The 26,909-nt window shown below is 39.2% G+C and overlaps 1 protein-coding gene across 1 annotated transcript; it reads left to right on the forward strand.

Moving 5' to 3' along the window:
• On the forward strand, positions 1–26,256 carry LOC139953939 (gamma-butyrobetaine dioxygenase-like). The gene is made up of 6 exons (XM_071953548.1): positions 1–3,602; positions 5,475–6,777; positions 8,511–8,616; positions 16,345–16,541; positions 19,760–19,926; positions 23,998–26,256. Exons 2-6 carry the CDS (start codon positions 6,221–6,223, stop codon positions 24,165–24,167), a joined length of 1,197 nt encoding a protein of 398 aa, XP_071809649.1. The 5' UTR covers positions 1–3,602; positions 5,475–6,220; the 3' UTR covers positions 24,168–26,256.
• Positions 26,257–26,909: the final 653 nt, after the last annotated feature.

The raw sequence follows: 26,909 nt of genomic DNA on the forward strand, positions 1-26,909 counted from the left end.
GTGTTGCCATGCCGGTAAGAGTTTACATAACTCATATCAATTACTTACTCAGCAAATTCTAGACAATTGTTGGGTATGTTAACAAGTAACTTCGATGTAAAGAAGAAGAAGAAAAAAAAAAAGTAAATATTTAATTTATATATTTGTATTGGATGGTTTGTATGAAACTTTGGCCTTTTTGATCGTCGGGATAGTCGGGGTCGGGATTGTCACGCCCTTAGAGCTGAGCTTTGGAAATTATTACTTTTTGTATTATTATTTATTTATTCGACCATTGTCTTAAGTGCAGTAACACAATTTGCAAAACAAAGGTTTAGCTACAGTTCAAAAAACACCATGTTGTAAAGAACTACATGTAGTCACACATGTAGTCACACAGACTAATCAACTAATACAGTACAGGGCCTAAATCTCATAGAGCTGCTAAGCAGAAAAAAATTGTTAAGCATGAAATTTCTTCCTTGATAAAAACAGGATTACCAACCAAATTTTCATGTGATTTTCAGGATAAGCATACAACAGCTGAATACACAACACATTATTGGTTGGTTATCCTGTTTTTATCAAGGAAGAAATTTCATGATAAGCAAATTTTTGTGCTTAGCAGCTCTATTAAACCGGGCCAGGGTCTTGACTGAAGATGACTGACAGCAAGGTTCGAATACAACACGCAACATGTGGGGAATAGATGAGAGATGAGGGTAGATTGAGTACAGGATTAACAAAAGTGTCCTAGGACACAGTGACTTGAAAGCCTGTCAATCCAAACTTGAGATGGTAGGATAATATGCTCCCATCTTATGTTAGGATTGACATACTTTCATGTCACAGTGTGTTTAAAAGTAGTGTACTATAAATAAAATAGATGGATATGAACATCAAAGGAATAATAAATGTATGTAAATATAATGTAATAAAAGCATTTTTTTTTGATATACTTAAATAGAGAAAGAATACAACACCCAAATAATGTTAGACAATAGCTAAGCATGTAAATATCCTGTCACCTATATTTGGAAATTGTTTGGTAGAACACATATTGTTTGTATTATACATTTTAATTAGTGTTGCTGGTTAAATCATGTTTGTGTGTCTTCTCCCGAGTTCTATGATGTCGTCCATCCAACGTCTGCTTGGGGTCCAATCCGTAATGCAATGTGTCTTTTTTTTGTCATGGCGTCTTGCAAGGTGGCCTGACCACCTCCATTTCTTTATTTTTATTTCCTGTATGATGTCCCTGGCATGTTTTCTTTCGTAAGTCCTCATTTCGGACCCTGTCCTTTCTTGTAATTCCAACCATGATCCTCTCCATTGCTTTTTCTGTGACTCTCAGTTTCTTTTCCAATATCTTAGTTGTTGTCCATGTTTCTGCCCCGTAGGATTTTTTTTTTCTGGGGGGGGGGGGGGGGATTCTTTTTAATGATTATTGTATGTTGGAGTTTGTTAACCAATGTTTAATATCATGTAATAGTGCAGATATTTTTTTGTTCGACATGTTTTGGTGTAATTTGTTTTAATTGCTTGCTGTAAGAGCTGACTTAAGGGGAAAACTATATTTTCCTACATTTTACAAAATAAATTAAGTGTGGTGTAGGAAATAAAACTGTCATTTTCACTGAGTTGCTTATAATATAGTTAAGGATTGCCATGAGCTGAATACGATTAATGCACATAATAATGTAAATGACTGTGAATAAGGGTCTTGCGTACTTTTGTAAACACACAACACAATGTCTACATACTTGCCTTACATTCACTGGACACTATTGGTAATTGTCAAAGACCAGTCGTCTCACTTGGTGAATCTCAAAATAACAAACCTGCGAAAATTTGAGCTCAATTGGTCGTCGGAGTTGCGAGATAACTATGAAAGAAAAAACACCCTTGTCACACGAAGTTGTGTGCTTCAGATGCTTGATTTCGAGACCTCAAATTCTAAACTTGAGGTCTCGAAATCAAATTCGTAAAAAAATACTTCTTTCTCTAAAACTATGCCACTTCAGAGAGAGCCGTTTATCACAATGTTTTTATACTATCAACCTCTCCCATTACTCATTACCAAGTGAGATTTTATGCTGGTAATTATCTTGAGTGATTACCAATAGTGTCCACTGCCTTTAAACTCACACAGTTTTAAGAAAATTTTGTAGACAGTTTTCCCTCAGAATATTACTTCCTGGGGTGCTTTTGAAAGTTCTTAAAGAAATGAGTAAAATTAGTCATACAAATAATTTTTGTGTTAGTTTTAGCATGTAAAACGTATTTACTAGTTGTGGTATTTTACCTTTAAATTGGTTAAAACGTTTTTGCAATTATTTGTGTGATTATTCTCTTTGGCTCACACTGTGTTTGTTGGCGTTATTTCTATCTTAAAGTCACATGGAAGTGGTATTTTGTATTAAAAAAATATATAAAAAAACTAATATATGTGTTTTGATGAGTGGAATGTGAATAAACAGTTGACCTAAAAATTGGTTCTTATCTTATTTACAAATTTAAGAGTAGGTCTGACCCGAAAAGGCGCTGTTCGTGACGTCAATCGAGGCGCGATATTTGAAGAGAAAATGCTGCACGCTGCTGAAAAAGACGTCAGACCGGACCACTAGGCACTATTGCTCTTGTGAGTCTGACCAGCCATGCAGACTGACCCCATCTTTAGTTGTTTTGCTGCATCCTGCCTCGATTGACGTCACAAAAGGGGTAGACGGAGTAAACCCCCAAACAACTTTAACTATTTTGTTATTTTTAAACATATAAATCGTGACAAACCATTTCTAAAACAATTGTTTTATTGTTACTAAACATTATATTCTTATGTTTGAACAAAAGTAAAAATTCTATTTCCAGGTGACTTTAAGCAAATCGTAAGAAACCCCAGCACGGCTATTAGGTCAACGAGATTCTTTGTGATCCTATATGCCCCCCTGTGAAACCTCAAAACACCCAGAGATTCCCAGGTAGAAAGCCCGACAACTGTGTTTTTTTTAAAACGACAAATGTAGGGATTCCTTTCTACCTAGTGCAACTAACATGCTAAATATTCAAGAATCTTTTTTTTATTTCATTGAAAGCAAAACAAACAAAAAATTAAACAAACAAAACCGGTAAACAAACTGTCTAGGATTATAACAGCCCCGTTTTTGTAAGTTTGTTGAACCTTTTATGGTTATAACCCTAGATCTTTAGTAAAACAATTATTTGCACAGTTGAGAGGGGCAACTCCTGTTATTCTAATATATATTTGGTTCAAGCTGTACACAGTCTGTGTTGCTCAGTTGCATACATTGTTCGTAGTTGTTTAGCATGTTACGTTTGGCAATAGCCAAGCAGTATTCTCAATTGGTGCATCCCGACATTATGCACACAATAACAAACCTGTGAACATTTTGGGCTCTACTGGTTATCGAACTTACAAGAGATCATGCAAAAAAATTGTTGTTTGACTTTGTGTGCTTTCAGATGCATAATAAAAGGCTTCAGGCCTGAAGTTGTTCGTTATTTTAGTGAGAACTGACCGCTTTCTCAAGACCTACGCCACTTCCGAGGGAGCCGTTTCTCACAATGTTTTCAACTATCAACAGCTCTCTATTGCTCATTACTAAGTAAGTTTTTACGCCAACAACAACTTGTTGACGAAAGAGTTTGCTGTTTTGTGATTAGTGTCTCGATGAAATCAACTCGTCAACTAACTGCTCTGAATGAAATAAACCAGATTTTAAGTATCACCATAATACAGTTGTTTCTCTTAGTTTTGGTATCCAAAGTCTCTTCTTTTCTATCTGTTGATGTGTCGTGGCCATTGCTTCGGAGTCAAGTTATGTTGGCTGAATCTCAGCAGCGTGTGGGTTCCAATCCCGGTCGTGACACTTGTGTTCTTGAGCAGGACCCTTATAAAGGCAGTGGACACTGTTGGTAATTACTCAAAATAATTATTATCATAAAACCTTACTTGGTAATGAGTAATGGGGAGAGGTTGATAATATAAAACTGGGGAGAGGTTGATAATATAAAACATTGAGAAACGGCTCCGTCTGAAGTAACGTAGTTTTCGAGAAAGAAGTAATTTTCCACGAATTTGATTTCGAGACCTCAGATTAAGAAATTTGAGGTCTCAAAATCAATCATCTAAAAGCACACAACTTCGTGTTACAAGGGCGTTTTTTCTATCATGATTATATCGCAGCTTCGACGACCAATTGAGCTCAAATTTTCACAAGTTTGTTATTTTATGCATATGTTGAGATGCACCAAGTGAGAAGACTGCTCTTTGACAAATACCAATATGTCCAGTATCTTTAAATTAAATAATTAAATAATTTGGGGGGCTAATCATCCTTACTCGCAGCTAAGAGCTGAATTGCGAAGGACGCGGCTACAACGTGTTCGAGAACCTGGCATTCAAGGGCGCCTTTGGCTGCCAGCCACATCAACCTATTATGACCACGGAGCACAGCCAAGATCGAAGGTGTTTGAATATTTTTTTCGAGGGAGGAAAACCGGATTGTCTGGAAAACCCTCGTGGCACAGCGGAGAATCAACGCACAACTCAACTCACATGTGGCCCCGGCTGGGAATCGAACCGGGGTCACCTTGGTGAGAGGCGAGCGCTTTACGCATAAGCCAACCATGCGGCCATAACAGACAAACATAACAAACGTAAATGCCTAAACGTAAGCAAACGTATGCGAAAAATATCGAAAATACGTTGGTGTACGCTGATATAAGTTTTGGGTAAGTTGGGGATACGTCGTTTACATTAAGAGCACGCTGTGATACGCTGTAAAAAAAAAAAAATGAACACGTCGAATCCGCGATTTTTTTTTAAAGCATGTTCAACATTTCTCGGCGTTCTGAACGTGTGCTTCATACGTTCTGCATAAAATCCCCGTAAGTTCATGGTACGTTAGAAATACGTTGACTCACGTTGACATACGCTGGCATACGTTAGAGTAACATTACTCGTAGGTTGGTACGTTTATGAACGTCGGCTAACGGGGAAACGTACAGCCAACGTAGTTATAACGAGATGATAACGTATATGTAACGTATGTCTAACCTATGCCTAACGTATCTCCAACGAGTCTCGACGTATTCTGACGTACCCACCTTATGTACAACTTATGCCTGGCGATCGTGTAACGTACATATTGCGTATGTGCCGTACAGCTAGCGAGCATTCGGCGTTTTAGGAACGTATGGGGGGGGGGGGGTTGAGTATATAAATGTGGGTCCCTTCAGTAACTCATTGGTCTAGTCAATCTATGGTTTAACCTATAGACAAAATTGCAACAAAAATGTTTTTTTTTTTGCAAGTGCCTCCTGAAACCTTCTAAAACAACATATCCAAAAAGTAGAAAAAAAGTAAGCAGGGGAAACATGCATAATAGCATAAAATAAAAATTACCGTTTTCCCCCTAAAATATGTATGCACACCCTATACAAAGTAGAATTTATTTTTTTTGTTTTTTTCACAGGTGAAGCAATTTTGTCTAGGTCAAGCCATATTTTTGCTATATTTGACTAGACTACATCCTCATTTCTTCATGATCGGTCGTGCTGAACACAACAACCCATCAGAGACCATGGCGGATGATAGGCTGCGACAATGACAACGGCATAGGTCACGTGTCCGTTGTACGCCGAGGATATGCTGAGGATACGTTGAGGATACGTTGATGATACGCTGAGGATACGTTGAATACGGCAGACATATGCTACGATTGCGTTAGGCATACGTTACTCATACGCTTGTATACGCTGTGATACGCTGTCAAGTGGGAAGTTGGACGTTCTTGGACTTAAACAATTTTCGTTGGCATAAGCTCAGGTGATACGCCATGGGCCTTAACATAACATACAATCCACCACCACTAAACACCACCACTATGACTTTATTTTGCTTTTTGTTGTTGTTGGTTTGTACCGCACCATGAGCGTCATACCCGACGAACCTGAGCGCTCTATAAAGGGCCACTGTTGTTATTATAATTTATACTATTATTAAAATCACAAGGTCACCAATTGTATAACAGTTCTATAGCACCCCCAGGTCTGTCAGATTAGGCCCGGTGATTAAATAGTCAGACTGCTTCTCCAGCAAAAAAGTTGAACTTTGAAGTAAAAGGTTTTATCCAAACAAAAACACAATCGACCGTCGTGACAACTCTCGGGTCTGACCTCACTGTTAGGCAACAGCCAGGCAGGTATCACCTCCATCGCAATGGCTCCCAACGAGAACACAACTGATGATACAAAGCTGATCTTAAGAGAAAGACAAGATAATGAAGGGTGGTACAAGCTGTCATTCGACAATGGCTACATAGGTCAATACCCGTACGTATGGCTGAAAGACAACTGTCGCTGCTCGGCTTGTTACCAACCTTCCGCCTGGCAACGTACATCCCATATCGCAGATTTGGACCCAGAGATTATTCCCCAATCCGACGATATCACCGATGGTGGTGCCGGGTTCAGAATCATCTGGCCCGGGGGCCATCGCAGCGACTTCCTGGCAGAATGGCTGAATCGTCAGCGCTTCTCGGAGACCGAAAAGGACTTCGTGGACGGACAGAAACTGGCGATATGGGGAGCAGAGATGGACACAGCTGTGGAGAAGTTCGACTTCAACAAGATTGTAACAAGCGACACCGAGTTGTATAACTGGCTGTGTATACTGGGTAGTAAAGGGATGGCTATGGTGCAAGGGGCTCCGTTGAAGGTTGGAGCTGTTGGACAGCTTGCCAAGAGAGTTGCTTACCTCCGAACCACGGTATATGGGTAAGTCAATAATTGATGTTATATACCTCATGTATAGAATCCTCTAATCTGGTTGGTTAAAAACGGAGTCATGGAAATAGCTGTGCCCCCTTGTTCTATCAAGATGACGTCATAGTAGTCAATTGACTACGCCCGCTCTGAAAATAACGCAACTATGATATGTATAATGTACGACTAGCGTTTTGTACCACGGCGCGACCTTTCTTCTATTTCTGATGTTGATGAAAGAAATATTGACTGCTTATAATCGGGGAACAGTTAAAATCATATGCCCTCGGTGATGTCAAAACCAGCTTCGCTTCGGGCACAGTCATGGTTTTGACATCACCTTGAACCTATATTTTTGTGCCCCTCATAGCAGTCAATATTTCCATAATATTGATGTAGTAGATCCATAACTAAGCCAAAATGCGCAGATTTAACGTTTGTTGTTCAGACAACCCCTTGGACAATCCACTTTTCTGCTGTTCTGTTTCTCGATAACAGATCGAACGGTTTGTACACACTGCGGTTTTCTATAAGTTGTTCTGCACAAGGACATTGTTTCAAGAAGAGTTGTTCTACAACCAGGGATATTCTTTAAAAACTTACTGCATTTTTTTAAAGTTTACATAATAACTTGTTCATTCGAATGACTTTTTTACACTTCTTTTTTGGAGGTCATTTAGTTAACCGGCAGGCTCTTGGTCGTGCGATAATAGCCCTCGCCTTCGGCTCGGGCCTTTATCGCACGGCCACGACCCTGCAAGGTTTAAAACGGCCGTTTAAGAACAAGTTACTACTCTTTTATTCCCTTTCATAAATTCCATCTTCTTGGTTAAAAGGCGTAATAAAGAAAAAAAACATTGTAAAAACTTATCTAAGTGGGATTTGAAACTTTGCATGGTGGAGAAAAGATATAGAAGAGTTTGCGGTAACACCATGTAATAACAATCTCTAAATGAGTTGGGGTGGTTCTGAAAAGAACCGTTGGGTTAACTCGACGTTTCGATCAGTATGCTCTGATCGTCTTCTGGAGAATGCTGGACTCTGATGATGCATGCTGCTTAAGTACTAGGCGGTGGATCAGCGGTGATGCACGAAGGCGGGAAATGTAGGCGGGAAGTGAACTCGATGATGCGTTTCACGGTTCAGTGAGCACACACCCCCCACACAACCCCCAAGGCTCCACAACAGGTTTCACCACGCATCATCGAGTTCACTTCCCGCCTACATTTCCCGCCTTCAGGCATCACCGCTGATCCACCGCCTAGTACTTAAGCAGCATGCAGCATCAGAGTCCAGCATTCTCCAGAAGACGATCAGAGCATACTGATCGAAACGTCGAGTTAACCCAACGGTTCTTTTCAGAACCACCCCAACTCATTTAGAGATTGTTATGACATGGTGTTACCGCAAACTCTTCTATAAAAACTTATCTGTTTTCCGACGCCTGAGCTCTGTACTATCCTAGTGATGCACTTTTATGAAACCTTTTTTCGTATAAGCATTCGTGCGCGTAGTAATGCATCCTCGTATCCATGGGCTAATTGCGCGGCGGTATCAAGCACCCCTGTGAACAAGGTTGTGCGCTAACCCGCTTAATGATATCCGAAAACCACCGGCTGGTCATTATCAACCGTTTAAACACCACACGTGACACGCTCTCCACCTATAGATATAGCAAAACTGTTTGGGGTATTTTATGAATAAATATTAATTGCCAGCATTTTTTTTATTTTCTTCAAAACTAGAGATACCTTTCAGGTGTTTAGCAAACTTGACGCTAGCAGTGTTGCTTTCACACCTAAATCTCTGGGACTCCACATCGATCAGCTCTTCTATGAATACATACCCGGTGTAAGTTTTAAATGATTTTTCTTTGACTTTTATCAGCGAAATACTCCCGTTTGAACTATTCATCACCTTCATCCCTAATGAAATAGATTTACATTTAAGGGAGAAAGTGCTGTTACGTAAAGGCAGTGGACACAATTGGTAATTACTCAGCATTTACTAGCATAAAACCCTACTTGGTAACGAGTAATGGGGAGCTGTCGATAATATAAAACTTTGTGAGGAACGGCTCCCTCTGAAGTAACGTAGTTTTCGAGAAAGAAATAATCTTCCACAACTTTGATTTTGAGATCTCGAAATCAGGCATCCGAAATAACAAAAATTCGTGTGACACGGGTGTTTTTTCTTGCATTATTGTCTCGCAACTTCGACGACCAATTGAGCTCAAATTTCTACAAGTTTGTTATTTTTTGCATAATGTTGAGATACACCTAGTGAGAAGACTGGTCTTTGACAATTACCAATAGTGTCCATTGTCTTTAAAACATTCCATCATAATGGTACTGTTACCACCTGATAAATATACACAGACACAAGGATTTGTTGTTGTAGTGAACATCTCTAAGAGTTAATTTATTCCGTACTCTGAATTCCGTGGTAAAACGCCAATTCAAAATAATATAAGGGATTTCCCTTTATTTAATTCCATCCAGTGATATCCACTCGTAAAGAAGTATACCAGTTCCCGTTATAAATACACTTTGCGGCCAATTCGCAAAGGGTCCCAATTCCTCACTTTGCGAACGGTAAATTTCCAATCCGCAAAGGTTCCCACTTCACGGGGATTTGCCAAAGAAGGTACCAGACCAATTACAATTATTATAATTATAAATGCACTCATTGACTGGAGAAAACTCCGGGTCAATGAGGTTCCCACTTCCAGCGAGTTGCCAAGAGGTACCAAATTAATCTACTTCTTTATATACAATCACATCATTTTATTACCACCATATTTATCCATATCAATTCACATAAATTAATTTACCACTTCCTCATAGGCTACAATGCCTATTAGCTTCTTGTTTATAAGAACAACCTGAACTTACCGCCAAAGCAAATTTTGATATAAAACTTTGCCCAAACACCCCCCCCCCCTTTTTTTTTTTTTTTTTTTAACAAAACTTTCTCCGAGTGTGAAGTGGAGAACCTCAACCCGTCTGATAAATTTTGATGGAACCAAATGAATCATGTCTTGCCAGTACGCACCTTCCGGGAAGGGTTAATGAGATGGGGGTGTTTTATAACATGTGCGTTTTGCATCTCCCGAAGTATCTTCTTTGCATACATATTTAAATCATACATATTTTAAGTGCAGCGTTTGTCTGCCCTCCTTTAACTTTACCTTGATACTTCACCCTTAACAAAATGTTTGACCAAATTAACCGTGTGTTGGGTAGGATGTTCCTAATTACCTTTAGGCTCTCTTTACCCTATGTCTACTCTGTCCCAAATTTTCCTTCACGATATCTTTGGTCCCTAGATATAACACTATTGTCGTCGGGACCTCGCATTTTGCCAGGTATCTCCTGAGCCTAGTACCAGCCGTCCAGGCGTGCCCCAGACACGCCTTTCCATGTCACTGTACCACCACTGTGCCGCTGCCGTGGCGAATGATACTGTCCCGGTACCCACGTTCTTGCTTCGGATTGATAAACATCTTTAGGCTCCCTTTTACCCTGTCTTATCTGTCCCGAATTTTCGTTCAAGATATCTTTGGTCCTTAGGTGTAACACTATTGTCGTCGGGACCTCGCCTTTTGCCAGTTATCTCCTGAGCCTAGTCCCAGACGTCCAGGCGTGCCCCAGACACGCCTTTCCATGTCACTGTACCTCCACCGTGCCGCTGCTGTGGCGAATGATACTGTCCCGGTACCCACGTTCTTGCTTCGGATTGATAAACATCTTTAGGCTCCCTTTTACCCTATGTCTTATCTGTCCCGAATTTTCGTTCAAGATATCTTTGGTCCTTAGACGTAACACTATTTTCGTCGGGACCTCGCCTTTTGCCAGTTATCTCCTGAGCTTAGTCCCAGCCGTGTCCCGGACACGCCTTTCCAAGTCACTGTACCACCACTGTGCCGCTGCTGTGGCGAATGAAACTGTCCCCGATAAACATCTGTATAAAAACAAATTCAAAGAAAAACAGCCTTGGTAATCTGTTCTGACTAATATTTTATATTGTCAAAGTCTTGTATGTAGTTGAAAATGTTGTACACAATTTGTTAACAACCAACTCAACATTCACCAATCTTGTAAATGATTATTTATCTTAAACAGCAATATGCTAATTAAAGAAGCGGTTGCTCTACACTGCTTATTTATGACCTTGCTACTAGCTAACCCCTTTTAGACAATTGATAACAGTAAATCTGGCCTAATGTAGGATTCAAGTGCTCCAGACTTCCATCTCGCCGTACTTTTGATTTGTTCCTCCCGAACCCCAAACATATCCTGCAACTATGAACTGAAAAAGGGTGTGGGGTTTACCTGATGGCCTTAATCCCTGCTTTAAGATGTGATTAACTTGTCTAGCTGACATAGGGTCCCCCCTCAATGTACAAACAGTGAAGTATTGGCATTCCTGTCAATAGAAATGATTGAACTTTACCCACTTTATCCGTTCTTTAATATCTTAGAACTACTTGCAAATTCCCTTCCTGATTAAAGGAAATATCACCAATACGCAACGCCCGGGAATTTGCCATCGTGAGTTGTAAACTCACTCACCCTCGGAATAACCGAAAAGGGCAACCAAGAATGCTGCTTTTAACAGCAGAGCTTCATATGCTGATTATACTTTAAACATTAACTATGCTACTTTAATAAAGGTCATATAAGTCAAATATTATGGTATGTCTGCAAGCTATGCTGCAACCGGATGAAGATGTCTGCAAGCTATGCTGCAACCGGATCAACTGATTCCTTTTTAATTATTCATCTTCTCTTTTCATCTTCACACTCTTCTACGTTTGCATCGAACATTTTTGTCTTCAATGTAAAATTTTACACCCTGTGATTGAACCTATTTTTATCATGCATCTTGTCATTTCATGTGTATGCTCTGTTACATTTTAATCCAACGTTATAATGTTTGTTACTTTTTGTAAACACTTTACGAATGTTTGTCTTCACTGCCAATAATTACACATGTAACTTGAATAACCGGATCAACTAATCATTTTTAATCATGCGTCTTCTCATCTCATGTACATACTCTGTACGTTTAGTCCCACATTATAATGTTCGTTACTTTTTGTAACCACCGAATTTTTGTCTTCACTGACAATAATTACACCCTGTAACTTGAATAATCGGATCAACTGATAATTTTTAATCATGCGCCTTTGTTTTTCACATACGTAAGCTTTACGGTTTAGCCCGCCTACATTGTTCGATACATTTTGTACCGACATTTTTACGACACAACGTGTCATTGCCATTGAACATCAGTGCTGTGTTGACCGCCATATACGAATAACCAACCGATATTGGAAACGTACACCTGATCTATGCAAATCAACGCTTTCAGGCTCAAGCTGGTACTGACCTCCCTGCTAAGCTATGGTAGCTGCTACTGTTACCCATGACACTTAAACTATATAACGACTAAGAAAATACTAAATTAACAAAGCTTTAACGTGTATATTGATAGCATAGCCAGATAAGCCTTACCCTGGGTACCGCACCCAGTCCTATTCAATGTTCCCGCCTAACCATTGAACCGTGTAACTCTTTATACATAACAAGTATAAAGCAGATTTATTCTAATTCGCCCCAGGACCCAACCGAATAATACAATATTTTGCAGACTGGCGGTAAAATACTACCAGACAGCTCAGCACTGTAAATGTAATGGGACATCTTGAATCTTGCCGAGGGTCCATGCGTCTACAATCCTCTTTCATCTTAGAAACAATGAAACTACCCGTGGGATCCTCCCAACTGTGCAATTTATGAAAATATGAAATATAACTGCAAGCATAGCGAATCACACTGGATTCACCAACTCAAGACAGTCAAACCCTTTGGACTAAACATAAACACTGGTGTTAAATAACTTCCCGTTACCCCCACTTCACTTCTGCGTGAGAACTATAATGCTGTTTATATTCTGTAACTCAAGTATAAATTAATTGTTTTAAGTTGTTCCTATATATTTGTTACTGTAACTATATCATGTAAGTACCCCCCCCCCGCTTCTTTTTTTTCCACAGGTCCCTCATACCTATTTTTAATACCATCGTACCTTTGATCTTGCTTTTCTCTATTAATTGAACATTGTTAATTGCATCATGATGCAACTTGTTCTCTAATTCTACCCTTTCATTTTTCCCTTCATTGTTAACGAACAATGCATTTACCACTTTTATGGTCCAGTAATCCATCCTTTCATACGAAACCTCCTTTGTCCTCGCCACTTTACTCGTATTGGTTCATAGCCACCAATTGTTTCTGAAATAGAAACTTTGATTGGCTGTTATTTTCCCGCTTCTTTCTTTCCCGCTTCTTTCTTCATTTAATCCATTTCCCCTCTCTTTTTCTAGGAATGGATATGTATTTGTTTGTACTTGTTTTATGTTTCTGAACTAGGTCCGGTTTGGATCGAAAGCTAAGGCCATCTATACCCTATTCATTAAACATATGAAATACCAGATACGTATGTACCAATGGAAGAAGATGCAAAGGTCTTTAATTTTAATATTATGCAATAGGCTACCACTTGACTTATGGAAGCTGGCCATTTAGTGCCTAATAATGATCAATCATTCCGAAAGGTCATAATGAAACTTGCTATTGCCCTTCTATTCTTTATGTACACTTTGTTCTAGAGCTTGATTAACACATGGTGCTGTGACGTGCAATGCCCATAATTCATCGTCAATTATTGATGCCCATGATCTAACTGGTGTTAATTCTAAATTGTTGCCTCATTCTAAAAGTGCGCCATCCCCCCTTATTGGACGAGCTGCTGCTCTCTGTGCGTACGATCTGACAATATTTCAATAATTCTATGTGTTCTATGGAGATGAGCTCGCAAATACACTGCTGCATAAGTCAAAAATGCAGAGGTCCATGTATGTATAGAAGTAATTGGACGCCTGTGTTTATTATCTTTCCATATTATAAAACCCCCCTCGTTTACAGCCAGCAAGAATTATTGTGTCTTGACCGCTATTTGTACTACTATATAGGGTCACTCTGCTTTAAAAGATCACAGCGAAATCCACAAACTCGCTATGAATAATCTTAAAACTTTTAAGGTTAGCGGTAGGCCCTCGCCCAATTCGCTACAAGCCGATATCAATGGATTAAAGGGAGTTGATGGCTAATTCATATGCTGCATGTTATTCACCATCGGTATGCTTCAAGAGCCCGCTGTGCAATCAATGGACCCCAACATGCTACTGCTCCCTACTGTACTTATTTTGCACCCTGCATTTGAAAGTTGGGCACCACCCAGTTCTATTGAAGATGATGTCCTTCCTAACCTAATACATGCCCCATCCCTGTTATGTATGGAATATAACCCTGAATATTGACTAGAGTTTGCCAAGTTGTAGACTAAACTACTAGGCTTACTTATTCCTGATAGGCCTGACTGACACAAGCTCTGACTAACTTTCATATTAAACGGCAACCTGCCAGAAAAATAATGATTGTCCGTCCTTTCTTGTCCTTGTGTACCTGTACTCATGCTTTGAGAATGTTGGCCCGTTATACCCCGAGTTACGTGTAAAGGCCGTGAAATATCCTGACTATTAATCCGTGGGATGTTTGCAATTATTGACCCTTTATACACACTAGATGTTTGAAACCTTTCCGTATTCACGGTACTCGTGTTACCTACTAGCGTAACTGTTGGGGCTGTACTTGCCCCAGCATTAGGTCTGAACATGTCGCGACTCACCCGATTGGCCCGGCTAGTAAGCCATCGGCTTCACCACTCTCTGTAGCCGCCCATCTTCGCCCTCCTCATCAGGTATCACTTGGATTTCTTCAATGCGGTTCCCACTTCCAGCGAGTTGCCAAGAAGGTACCGAATTTTGCGAAACTATACAATATATCTTAATTCCTCGGTGGCAGAATATTCAATGACGGTTCCCAGAAAGACAAGCACCCTTTCCCCAATGACGGTTCCCAGAAAGACAAGCACCCTTTCCCCGAAATGCATTGCTTTGGTTGGTTGAAAAGAACAATGGAACCACGTCTGAATGCGCCCTGACAATCCCAATCGCTTATAGCCCCGACTGTGCAACCTGACTATAAATATGCATATTTCCCGGCGTTAAATCGGTTTACTGAGTTACGCATTAAACCCTATTAGCAACCGCAACAAGAACAGGTGAAAGGAAAGCCTTTGAAAGTTCTTTTATTTAAATAAATAAATAAAATAAAATAACAAAAACAATCATTAGACAGGCCCGATTGAAATGGTTGTTGACACTTTAGGCAGTATGACTCGTAGTCTTAAGCCCTTTTCACACGACAAAGTCAAACTAGGGTCCTTGGTCTCCGGTGGCAGTTGTCTTGACCAAGGACGTTGGTCAAACTCAAACAGGACCTTTCACACGGCGCAGAAACCAACATCCCATGTCTCATAACATTCGTCTTTTGTGGTGCTAAAGGTCAACATTGGAAACTTGCTCTCTTGAAGGAGTCGTGCACACGCTAAAAGGTTTAACGTTATCATATAACGGGGTCGAACATCTTGATTTTCTTGCACCTTGTGTTTCTTCTTGCGCGCATGCGTGGTAGCTCCAGCCACACCAGGGTCCTTCGTTACGCAAGCAATTTCCATTCACACAGCACACACGGACGATTGTGGTATAATTTTCACAACGTTGTGTTTTTAAGACAGAGGTCTGGACCTCGGTCTTAAAAAGACCAGGGACCCGTGCCTATTTAAGCAGAGGTACCTTTCACACGATGTGGATTAAACAACGTTGTGTTTTTAAGACCAGGGACCCCCTGCTTATTTTCCTCGTGTGAAAAGGCCTTTAGAACCTGTAGTTAGACAACACTTTCTATACTTTATAAGCTTGTTTGTTCAACAACTCGGTCACTTTTCCATCTTATAAGTGGAAGCGGCGTCCGTGTTAGTCTTGGTTCAATGACCATTGGTGTTGCGCGGTCACACACAACCAACGTTCCGAGGGTACTGAGTATTTCTGAGTCCCGGATCCTACCCGGATAATAATGTCGTCGGGGGACAAGATCGCTAGTCACAGCGCCCTCTATGTTCAATGATTACAAGCGTGTACAGTTTGCCGTGCATAGATCGGAGCGTAACTGCGCAACACCAATGGTCTTGGAACCAAGACTACGTCTATGTGTGAACGGGGTATTACTGGATTTTGACGGCAACATAGCGCACCGGCTTGATACATTTTTGAGATCGGGGCGGTCGGCAAGGTCTTCGTAATGCACACAAAACTAGTTCTGTGTGAATGGGTTGTCAAACAAGAGGCCAAAACATTACTTACTGGAATTGTCTTGCTCAGTGACACAAGTTCCATGACCGGGATTCGAACCCACACCCCGAGAACTAAACCACCAGAACTTCAAATTGATGCTCTACACCACTCGGCAATGAGACCCTACTAATTTGGGTACTAGTTATTCGTGATATCTTGGAAGAAAACAACTAATTTGTGTTTCTCCTCCTTGGTGATACTAATGACCTCATTTTAGACTTGCTTTGAACTCACTCCAATATTTCTCATTATTTTAGATCCAAATGCTGCATTGTATTGAGCAGGCGGGTGAAGGCGGTGAGAATCAGTTCGTAGATGGCGTCAATATTGCAGAGCAGTTGAAACGAGATTATCCCGAGGAGTATCAAATATTACGCTCGACGCAGATTGATTTCAGAGACGCAGGGGATGACCACCTCAGATACCATCTGAAAAGTAGACGTCCCATGATTCAGTAAGACAACCATGAAAGGGCTTGGACACTATTGGTATTGTCAAATACTAGTCTTCACAGTAGGTCTATCTAAACATAAAATTATGCATGAAATAACAAACCTGAGAAACTTTGAGCTCAATCGGTCATCGAAGTTGCATAATAACAATGAAAGAAAAAACACCCTTGTCACACGAACTTTTGTGCTTTCTGATGCTTGATTTCGAGACCTCTTCTTGAGGTCTCGACTACGTCACTTCAGGGGAGCTGTTTCTCACAATGTTTTATACTATCAACCTATCCCCATTACTCGTAGTCAAGTAAGGTTTTATGATAATTATTATTTTGAGGGACTGGACATTATTGGTAATTACTCCAAAGAACGATTAGCAAAAATGATTGACACAGGGGAAGACCACCTTAGATACCATCTGAAGAGTAGAAGTCCGATGATACAATGAGCAAACATTTCACCATTAAAGGGACTGCCGTCCATCTCACCAAACTCTTCCTAACTTCTTAGGACTTACGACGAGTCCCAGCCTTGCACTGTAGCATGTGAAACTTAAAATTAATCTTAAGTTATTACTCGTCCTTAATCGAGATAAGACAAGTCCGAACTCTTTGTGAAATCGACCCCTGGACATAATAATAATTGGTAATCCTCCAATAACGATTAGCGTAAATGATTGACGCAGGGGATGATCACCTCATATCTGAAAAGCAGACGTCTCATGATTCAGAAACAATCATTAAACATAAAGGGACTGGACACTATAGACCTTATGCACGTGACGTCATTTCAGTAGGGCGCCCTCACCCAGAGGTCAAAATGAGGTTGTTCAATGGCCAAACCTGTGGGTACAAATCTGTGCGTTTCGATTGTTTCGTCACCGTTTTACCTCTAAGATGGCGGCTGGATGACGTCAATGCATAAGGTCTGTTGGTAATTACTCCATACTGATTAGCAATGATTGGTAACAAGCAAATGAGAGTTGTTGAAAGTATAAAGCATTGTGAGAAACGTATCCCTCTTAAATATTAGAAAGATGTAATATTTCTCAGTACAACAGTACAACTCAAATAATAAAAGTATTCAGCTGAAGCCTTTTATTATGTATCTGAAAGCACACAAAGTATAACGCAACAAGGGTATTTTGTATTTCATTATTTTCTTGCAAACGATGACCAATTCGAGCTCAAATTTCCACATGTCTGTTATTTTATGCATATGTTGGTATACACCAAGTGAGAATACTGTTCTTTGACAATTACCAAACGTGTCAAGTGCCTTTAGCTGTTATGGATTTTGAGTGATTTGGACGATCTTCGCTGGTAATTCTGAATTATTGGTTGTCAATTCATAATATAATTCTTCATCAGAAGCTCATAGCTTCAGACCAACTCGAGGAAACTATGACTGAAGAACTTGTCCTGTTGATAAGAAAAACATTTATTTCATGTGCTCTCCCAACTCTTACGAGATCCAAACGGCATGATATTCGGCGTCCACCATAATGGCGAACTGTGTAAACTTCTTTTGATAGCGCCCTCTTTTGAATCCTCCTCCTCCAGCAGCCCATGTTAACTTCCCATTAAAGTCACCTGGAAGTGGTATTTTGTCAAAATAAAGCTTTTGTCACTAAAATATGTGTTTTGATGAGTGGAATATGAATAAACAATTAACTAAGGTTTAAAAAAATTAGTTTTAGTTTCCATGTTATTTACAAATTTGAAAAAAGCCCGACCCGAGAGGGCGCTGTTCGTGACGTCAAGCGAGGCGCGATGAATCGCTTGCAGTGCCAAAACAACATAGTGACGCTTGGCGCAAGCTAAACACATGCCCTCAAAGTTGAAACAATACCTGTTTTTTTTTTCACGTTAGGCAAATGCACGTTAGGCGACTTCCCCACTAGCTGGACAAGTTATTGGGGTGGCGTCATGTTTTAGAAAAGAACTTATCTGTTCATGTCAAAATGTGTAGTGTATTCCGGATTCTCGAAGCACGACGGCTCGAATGAAGTGTTTGCTGCACAGCGCTGGAAAAGACGTCGGACCGGACAACTTGGCAAACTGACACCATCTTTAGTTGTTTTGCTGCATCCAGCAGCAATACACCTGGTCGACATTGCTGGAAAAATGCAAGAAAACAACTTTTTCAAAACGTACAAACTAACGACTAGGACTTAAATGTACTTGCCCGTACGTGTGTTCGATGTTCGATCGAGGCAAAGTCTTCCTTGATTGACGTCACAAAAGGGGTAGGCGGAGTCACCCCCACACAACTTTGTTTAATAATTTGTTAAACTTATAAATCGTTAAAAACAATTATTAAAAAAAATATTTTATTGTTCAGGAATAATATACTCTAATGTTTGAAGAAAACAAAATTCTATTTCCAGGTGCCTTTAAATAATCTCCGGCAAACGGAATTCCCTGGGACACCGGCCATTGATCTTTGACAACGAAATTGATTGAGTTGTCGCGTTTTTACCCGATTACGAATCCGCCATGGGTCCGGTTTTCTTCTAACTGGACCCTGTTCGGGTAAAAAAAAAAAACATTGACCCAGACATTATGAGATTGCAATAGATGATTTGCATCAGGGATATCGAATATTAATTGTGGCTTTTACCCTTACACCGATGACTACACCCAGTACTTCGAACCCACGACCATTGCAATTCTAGAGCAATGTCTTACTAACTAAAGCACAGATATTGCAGTTCGAATCCTATGTTTTTAGCAGCGGGTACCGCAACGATAGAATATAATTATTATGTTAAATTTGCATCGATGATAAAGCATAATTATAAAATGAGTATGGTAGATGGCCTTAGCTTTTAGGACAAAGCGCCGGCACGTTAAACCGGAGGTCGTTGGTTCAAATCCCGATCTAGTCAAATGTGATATAAAAAGTCGTATCCCCTTAAGGTGATCCCCTGTCTGCCGCTTCCCAGGTTGTATCGTTACCCGGGTGTGATCCCTGGCTACACGGCAGTTTGTTGTTGAATGGCTTCTGACAGGCACCCCCGAACAAAGATATTGACAAAATCGGGAGACCACCAACATAGGGCTAGATAGCTCAGTTGGTAGAGCGCCGGCACGTTAAACCGGAGGTCGTTGGTTTAAATCCCGCTCTAGTAAATGTTTCTTAGTTCAACCCAAAATCATTTTTAAAATGTACCCAGTCAGTTTCCCTTGTGGTTTATTATTTGATATATTGTTCTCCTATATAGATATGACCGACATGGTAACTTCATGTGCATAAATTACAGTGACCACTGCCGATCAACTGAGCTGTCTCTACCCGTGGATCAAGTCAAGAAACTCTACAAGGCTATAAAGGTGTTCAACAGCGTCATGTATCGACCAGAAAATGTCTTTACCCACCGTATGGAGCCAGGTAATCAAGTATTTATCAGTTATTGTTCCTTCTCAAGCAAAGAGCTTCCAGATGATCAGGGCCCAATTTATGGCTTACCATCGAATTTTGCGCTTACGATCACAATTTAATGTGCTAGCTGTGTAAGCGTATAATGCCTAATACCTTGAGTGCGCACGCACACCAACAAAAATCAACGCTAACCCGTAATTTAAAGCCATTATACACTTTCGGTACAGAAAAAGAAAGTTCATAGATTTACAAATAATTTACAGGGTTTACAGAAGTCAATAGTGTTGGACTTTTCTAGAAATATTGTTCATGAAATACTTTACTATTTGAGAAAACATTAAAACAATATCAATTCTCGATAGCGAGAATTACGGATTTATTTTAAACACAATACATGTCATGACACGTCGAAACGCGCGGAAACAAGAGTGGGTCTTCCCGTTATTTTCTCCCGACTCCGATGACCGATTGAGCCTAAATTTTCACAGGTTCGTTATTTTATACATAAGTTGTGATGCACGAAGTCTGGGACTTGGACAAAACTGTTTACCGAAAGTGTATAATGGCTTTAAAACACGCTTGACGTAAGCGTATCATTCCCTGCTTCCGTAAAGCGCCGATTATTTGCTTACGGTACCAGAGTCATTAAATTGGGCCCTCTTCTTTCCATGACCTAGCCTTTGTTACATGTTTTCTATTATTTGTGGCACTGTGCTGTTTTTTATTCATGTAATGGTTTAAGTGTTTCAACTGTTTTGTTATTGGGAAAATAGTTTTGAAATCACTCCTAAAACTGATAAGACGCCGATTATACTTTGAGTTAGAAGCCTATACCAGCAGCTTTCCTACTGTAAAGTCAGTTTCAGAAACATTTCACTTACAATTAAAGTGGTAATATAACAAAATACATATCAGTTGTTGTGCTCCAAAGCAGAGTGCGGGTTCGAATTCCCAGTCGTGATACTTATGTCCTTTTAAGCAAGACACTTCACCATTGCTTCGTCCTTCGGATGGGACGTAAAGCCGGTGGCCCCGTGTGTTGTGTGTAACGCATGTAAAACAACCCAGTGCACTTATAGAAAAGAGACGGGGTCGCCTGGTGTTTCTGGCTGTGGCTGCTTTATGCGCAGTAGCACCTTGTAAACCCTTATAAGGTGCTAACTAATTGGGTCTCATAATGCATCACTGCAATAACCTATCTATCTGAAAGTTTGTATATTATACTCAGCGCCTTGAGTACCTTGTAGGGTAGATACGTGCGCTATATAAGACTTCGAGATTATTATCTATACTATTAAAAGCGTAACCCGCGCCATCTTGGATTGGAAATTAGAAGGTCCAGTGGCATGGCATCCTTGTGGAAATCAACACGGTTAAGTGTTTGGAATTCAATACGTTTGTGTGGTTTCAGACGTCGGGTTGCAAGTCTATAAAACCCTGACCCAAACTCCCATTTACAAGTCATCTGATTGGAGAAAGTTTGGGCAGTGACCGTGTGTCAACCACTGGTCGATGTTGTTACCAGACTTCCTAGAAATCTTTCTGACAGGCGGCTCATTGGACAGTGTTTCGCAGATGGTTCTCCGGATTGGTTCACTCATTGCCCCTTGCCCGCCCACCCGCCATTCGATCCGCCCTTTTTGGTCGGGTTACTTTCATGTTGTACTAAGCATGGTTCTCCGGATTGGTGCATTCATTGACGCACTGGGTTGAAGAGGCTGGGTTCCAGGACAAAACCGAAACAAATCTAACAAATTTGCATTGAATGAATGAATGAAGTAACTCACAGATTGATGTTTCGCAGGCGACCATGTGTCAACCACTGGTCGATGTTGTTATCAGACTTCCTAGAAATCATTCTGACAGGTGACTCATTTGTTGAAAAGATTAAATGGAGAATATTGATAAAAAAACATTCACTTCCAAACGGCATGAGAATTATCATGATGGACAAGGATGGGATCAAACGGAAGCTTTATAATTTTGAAACATTGGGTAGGGCCGGTTAAAAAAAAAAAAAAAAAAAAAAAAACAGTAGATAAATTAGATTTGTGGCACACAGCATGTTCCGAAAACTCGCTTTACTTATAATGCTGTAGCAACGCTATGTATCGTGGGACGTGAAAATTTCATTTTTTGACGAGGTTTTTTAAAAAGGAAATGCAAGCATTATGAATGTATATTGAGTGTGTGGGGAAAGTTTTGGTAGTGTAGTACAAAATTTACACGGTTTTGCATGTATCAGTACAACAATCAAGGGGCTAGAATGGCATGTTTTATTTTTATCCCCACTTTCAAAAAATGTGACTCCCCCACAAAAGGGGCAGGAATAAAGACAGTAATTAATTTTTAAATAACTATTTTACTGTTATTATGTATTTTAGTCTAAAAGATTGAGCAGAGAAAAGCAAATTTAGTCAAAATTAACATATTACATTTTTTTACCCCCACTTTCTTAAAAATAAGACTCCGCCCACTAAATGGGGCAGAATTCAAGACAGTTATTAATTTTTAAATAATTATTGAACTATTATCATGTATTTTAGTCTAAAAAGAAATGAGCAGAGAAAAGCAAATTTAGTCAAAATTAACATTATTACATTTTTGTACCCCCTTCTTTCCTAAAAATATGACTCCGCCCACAAAATGGGCAGAATTCAAGACAGTTATTAATTTCCAAATAATTATTGAACTGTTATCATGTATTTTAGTCTAAAAAAATGAGCAGAATTGTTTTTCAAATAGTCAAAACTGACATATGAAATTTGTTACCCCCACTTTCTTAAAACGTAGCCCCACTGGGTGAGATCCTAGAAGGGTCCAAGTCTTAAAATGATTTTCAGGGTGTATATGACAATTGTAGGAAGTTTCATGCTTTTACCACAAAGTGCACAATTTGTCCACATAATAGGCCTTAGCAGCTGGACTATTAGTTATTGCTGGCTAACGGTCAGTTTCACCTATCAACGCTGATTTGAAAAACGTGTAGCGTTAAGGAGGCCCAAAATATTAGACCCCTATAAGGCTCACGGGGGAGCCTTATAGTTTCTAGAAGTATGCATAAGGTACGTCGTCTAACCCAAAACGAGGTGGGCGCAGCCACTGCAAGTCGTGGCGGACATGCGAAATAGCTTCATTTTGGGTTAGAATTATGACGCCATGCATAAATATTCAGAGAGACGTATAACACCCTCACCCACATTACACTTCGAAATACTTGTGTAAAGGATTTCCATCATCTAGCGGGGTGCCGCGCGAAGCGCGGCATCCCGCTAGTTGTTATTGGTGTCATTGTTATTATTATTATTATTATTATTATTATTATTATTATTATTATTATTATTATTATTATTATTATTATTATTATTATTATTATTATTATTATTATTATTATTATTATTATTATTATTATTATTATTATTATTATTATTATTATTATTATTATTATTATTATTATTATTATTATTATTATTATTATTATTATTATTATTATTATTATTATTATTATTATTATTATTATTATTATTATTATTATTATTATTATTATTAATATTATTATTATTATTATTATTATTATTATTATTATTATTATTATTATTATTATTATTATTATTATTATTGCTGTTGCTGTTGCTGTTGCTGTTGCTGTTGCTGTTGCTGTTGCTGTTGCTGTTGCTGTTGCTGTTGCTGTTGCTGTTGCTGTTGCTGTTGCTGTTGCTGTTGCTGTTGCTGTTGCTGTTGTTGTTGCTGTTGCTGTTGTTGTTGTTGTTGTTGTTGTTGTTGTTGTTGTTGTTGTTGTTGTTGTTGTTGTTGTTGTTGTTGTTGTTGTTGTTGTTATTATTATTATTTACCAACGGTAAAATGGGTACCTGTGAGGGAAGAAAAGGTTTATGAAATGATACGATTGAAGCGCGGTAACTCGCAGCGCCCGGCGCAAGGCGCTGAGATGGTTTTAGTCATGGAAAATATGACCCTGTAACCACATGTATTAATGTTATAAAGAGCGCTTTGAAACACCCTTCGGTCTTTGAAACCGTCATATAGTATTCGATTGTCATTTTTTATTTTTTATTATTGTAGGTGAGATCATGACATTTAGTAATGGCCGTGTAATGCATGGTCGCAGTGCCTTCAAGTTGACGAGTGGGAGTGGTTCAAGACATCTTGAAGGAGGTTACTTTGATTGGGATGAAGCTAAATCTACATTGCGTGTACTCAGAGAGAATCTGTTTGGAGACAAAAGGCTTTAAAGGTTCTATGTTCTTTTCTTACACAAAACCCAATGTCCACAGATTGTCATTAAAGGCAGTGGACACTATTGGTAATTACTCAAAATAATTATATAAGCATAAAACCTTACTTGGTAACGAGTAATAGGGAGAGGTTGATAGTATAAAACAAATTGAGAAACGGCTCCCTCTGAAGAGATGTAGTTTTGATTTTGAAACCTCCGATTAAGAACTTGAGGTCTCGAAATCAAACATATAAAAGCACACAACTTCGTGTGACAAGGGTGTTTTTTTCTTCCATTATTATCTCGCAACTTCGACGACCAATTGAACTCAAATTTTCACATGTTGTTTATCTTATGCATATATGTTGAGATACGCCAAGTTAGAAGACTGGTCTTTGGATAAGAGGGAAAGTGCCAGGAAGAGGGAGACAGACACTGCCCAGAAAGGACTAAGGCGGAAATAATTCCGGAGCGAGAAATTCTGAACCAAATCCGGAGACGGGGGGCGGGGGGTGGACAAGGAAAACACATTGATATGGTCTCTGGTTATAAACCATTCCCTGTAAGTTTGATGTTGATTTGTGGTATTCCAAATGATCAAACCAAAGAATTATGGTTAGAACGGCCTTATATTTGATGTTCAATTGCATCTACACGGAGGGGGGTTAAAAGGAGTCTTGAAGAACTTGTATCCGTTGATAAATATACGTCGAGCCATCTTATGTATACCTTTAATGGATGGCTCAAGAACATAATATTATTTTCATGGCTTTATATAAGTTAGTCACAATTTTGTTTTTGTCTTGCGCATTTTTAAACTGAGGTGCTGTAGTTTTTGAGAAATAAGTAAAACAACGTCAACTTTTGTCTCAGTTTTGGCATGTAAAAACGTATTAACCAGTTATGTATCGTATAATCATAACTGGTTAATAGGTTGTTACATGTTAAAATAATATTCGTTTCACTAAGACGAGAAAGATAATTATTGTTGTGACTTGTTCTCATATCTCGAAAAACAACAGCACCTCAGCTAGTAATATTTGAAGGGAAGCTTTCCAGTATCAAAATCTTCAAACATTGCAAGTTTAATTTAAATATGTGGACTTTTTGAAAAAGTACCAGAATCTTTTAAAGAAAACAAATAAAAGAGTGTAATTGTCTTGTAAAAGGTGCCTTACTTTCAAGTATTATGTATAATTGACTTTCTATACCGTTCTTTTCATTTACGTTTTTTATATTTTGTAATTGTCTTTATCTTCAGCAGTTTATTCGTTTGTCTGTATGTTTGTCTGGTTTTTTTTGTCCGTCTTTGTATTTTCCTAAAAAAGCATGTACCTATGTTTATGCACTGTTTTTTTTTTATTTTATTTTATTATTTTTTTTTTTTAGGCAAGCCGCTACACAAGCTATCTAGCTTATCTTTGGGCCTTACCCCACGCTTTCCCGCTAGTTTATTCTTTTCTGTCTTTTACATAAGTTTGCATTACAATGTAGAACCTGTAATTTTTGGAAAAGTGCTTCTAGAAATAACATAATTTCAGTCAGTTGAACTGATGTAATACAATTAAGTTGAGATTAAAAAACTCTGTGATATAAAGGTTGAGTCAAGATGAAGTTGAAAGAGATTTATGATTCATAAATACCTCAGACAGTTTCGCTACTCCCATCGGTGGAGAGCGCGACACGTGGGGTGTTAAATCCTTTGATAACGTTTCCTGTTACGGCGATGCAGGCGCTGTTGGTGCGTTGGCCGCGCTGTGTGTGAAAGGAAAACCAGAACGTGTTGCCCCAAGAATATACGCGCATGCGCATGAACGGAACCGGAAACTGTCGGAATAGGCGTCTCAGTCATGACAAAAAATGCAACACACGAACGTCGTACATGTACGTTACATACCATGGAGGTAGAAACATACAGATCTCAAGCACGTTGGGAAACGGATAAGTTTTACAGAGTTTATTATAAGCCTTTTAACCAAAAAGGTAATTATGAATGGGAATAAAAGGGTAGCGACCAGCTCTTTCACGGCCGTTTAAAACATTGCCTGTCTTTGCCTGGTTAAACGGCCGTGAAAGAACTATAGTCGCTTCCTTTTTATTCCCTTATTTAAAGGAAGTGGGCACTATTGGTAGTTTTTATTAAAAGAATTATCAGCAATAACCTTACTTCAACGAGTAATGGGGAGAGTTTGATAGTATAAAACATAGTAAGAAATGGCTCCCTCTGGAGTGACGTAGTTTTCGAGAAAAAAGTAATTTTCTACAAAATTGAATTCGAGACCGCAGATTTGGAATTTAAGACTGGGTTGCTCTAAAAATCAAAGAAGTGGTGGCAGACTTTCAAAAATGGATTTCGTTTAAACTTTGCACAAGTAAAGGCCATCAACCAAAATGTAAAAATAAAGCATAAATTTTGCATTTACACCTTCGTTGCCATGGCAACGGTCAAAAGTGGAAAATTACCATATTTCACCCAATTTAGCTCTTTTCATGAGTAAAAATTACCCAAAGTTGAGGGCTTCACTGTGTAAAAACCCAAATAGTGGACCTACTTCCCAGCTGGATATGGTAAATATACATCCTTAATCTTTCGAAAAATGCATTTGACAAAAGTACAGTTAATTGTGAATGGAAGATTCCATTATTTCAAAAAGGGCTGTTTTGAGGAAAAGTCAATTTGGAAAATACAGGGGGTTGCTAAAACTGTCAGAAGTCTCGAAGTAGCATACTCTGTTGTACTGGGGAGCAGTGCTGCCAC

This window comes from Asterias amurensis, chromosome 22, assembly GCF_032118995.1.
Source record: "Asterias amurensis chromosome 22, ASM3211899v1".
In the NCBI taxonomy this organism is placed as follows: domain Eukaryota; kingdom Metazoa; phylum Echinodermata; class Asteroidea; order Forcipulatida; family Asteriidae; genus Asterias; species Asterias amurensis.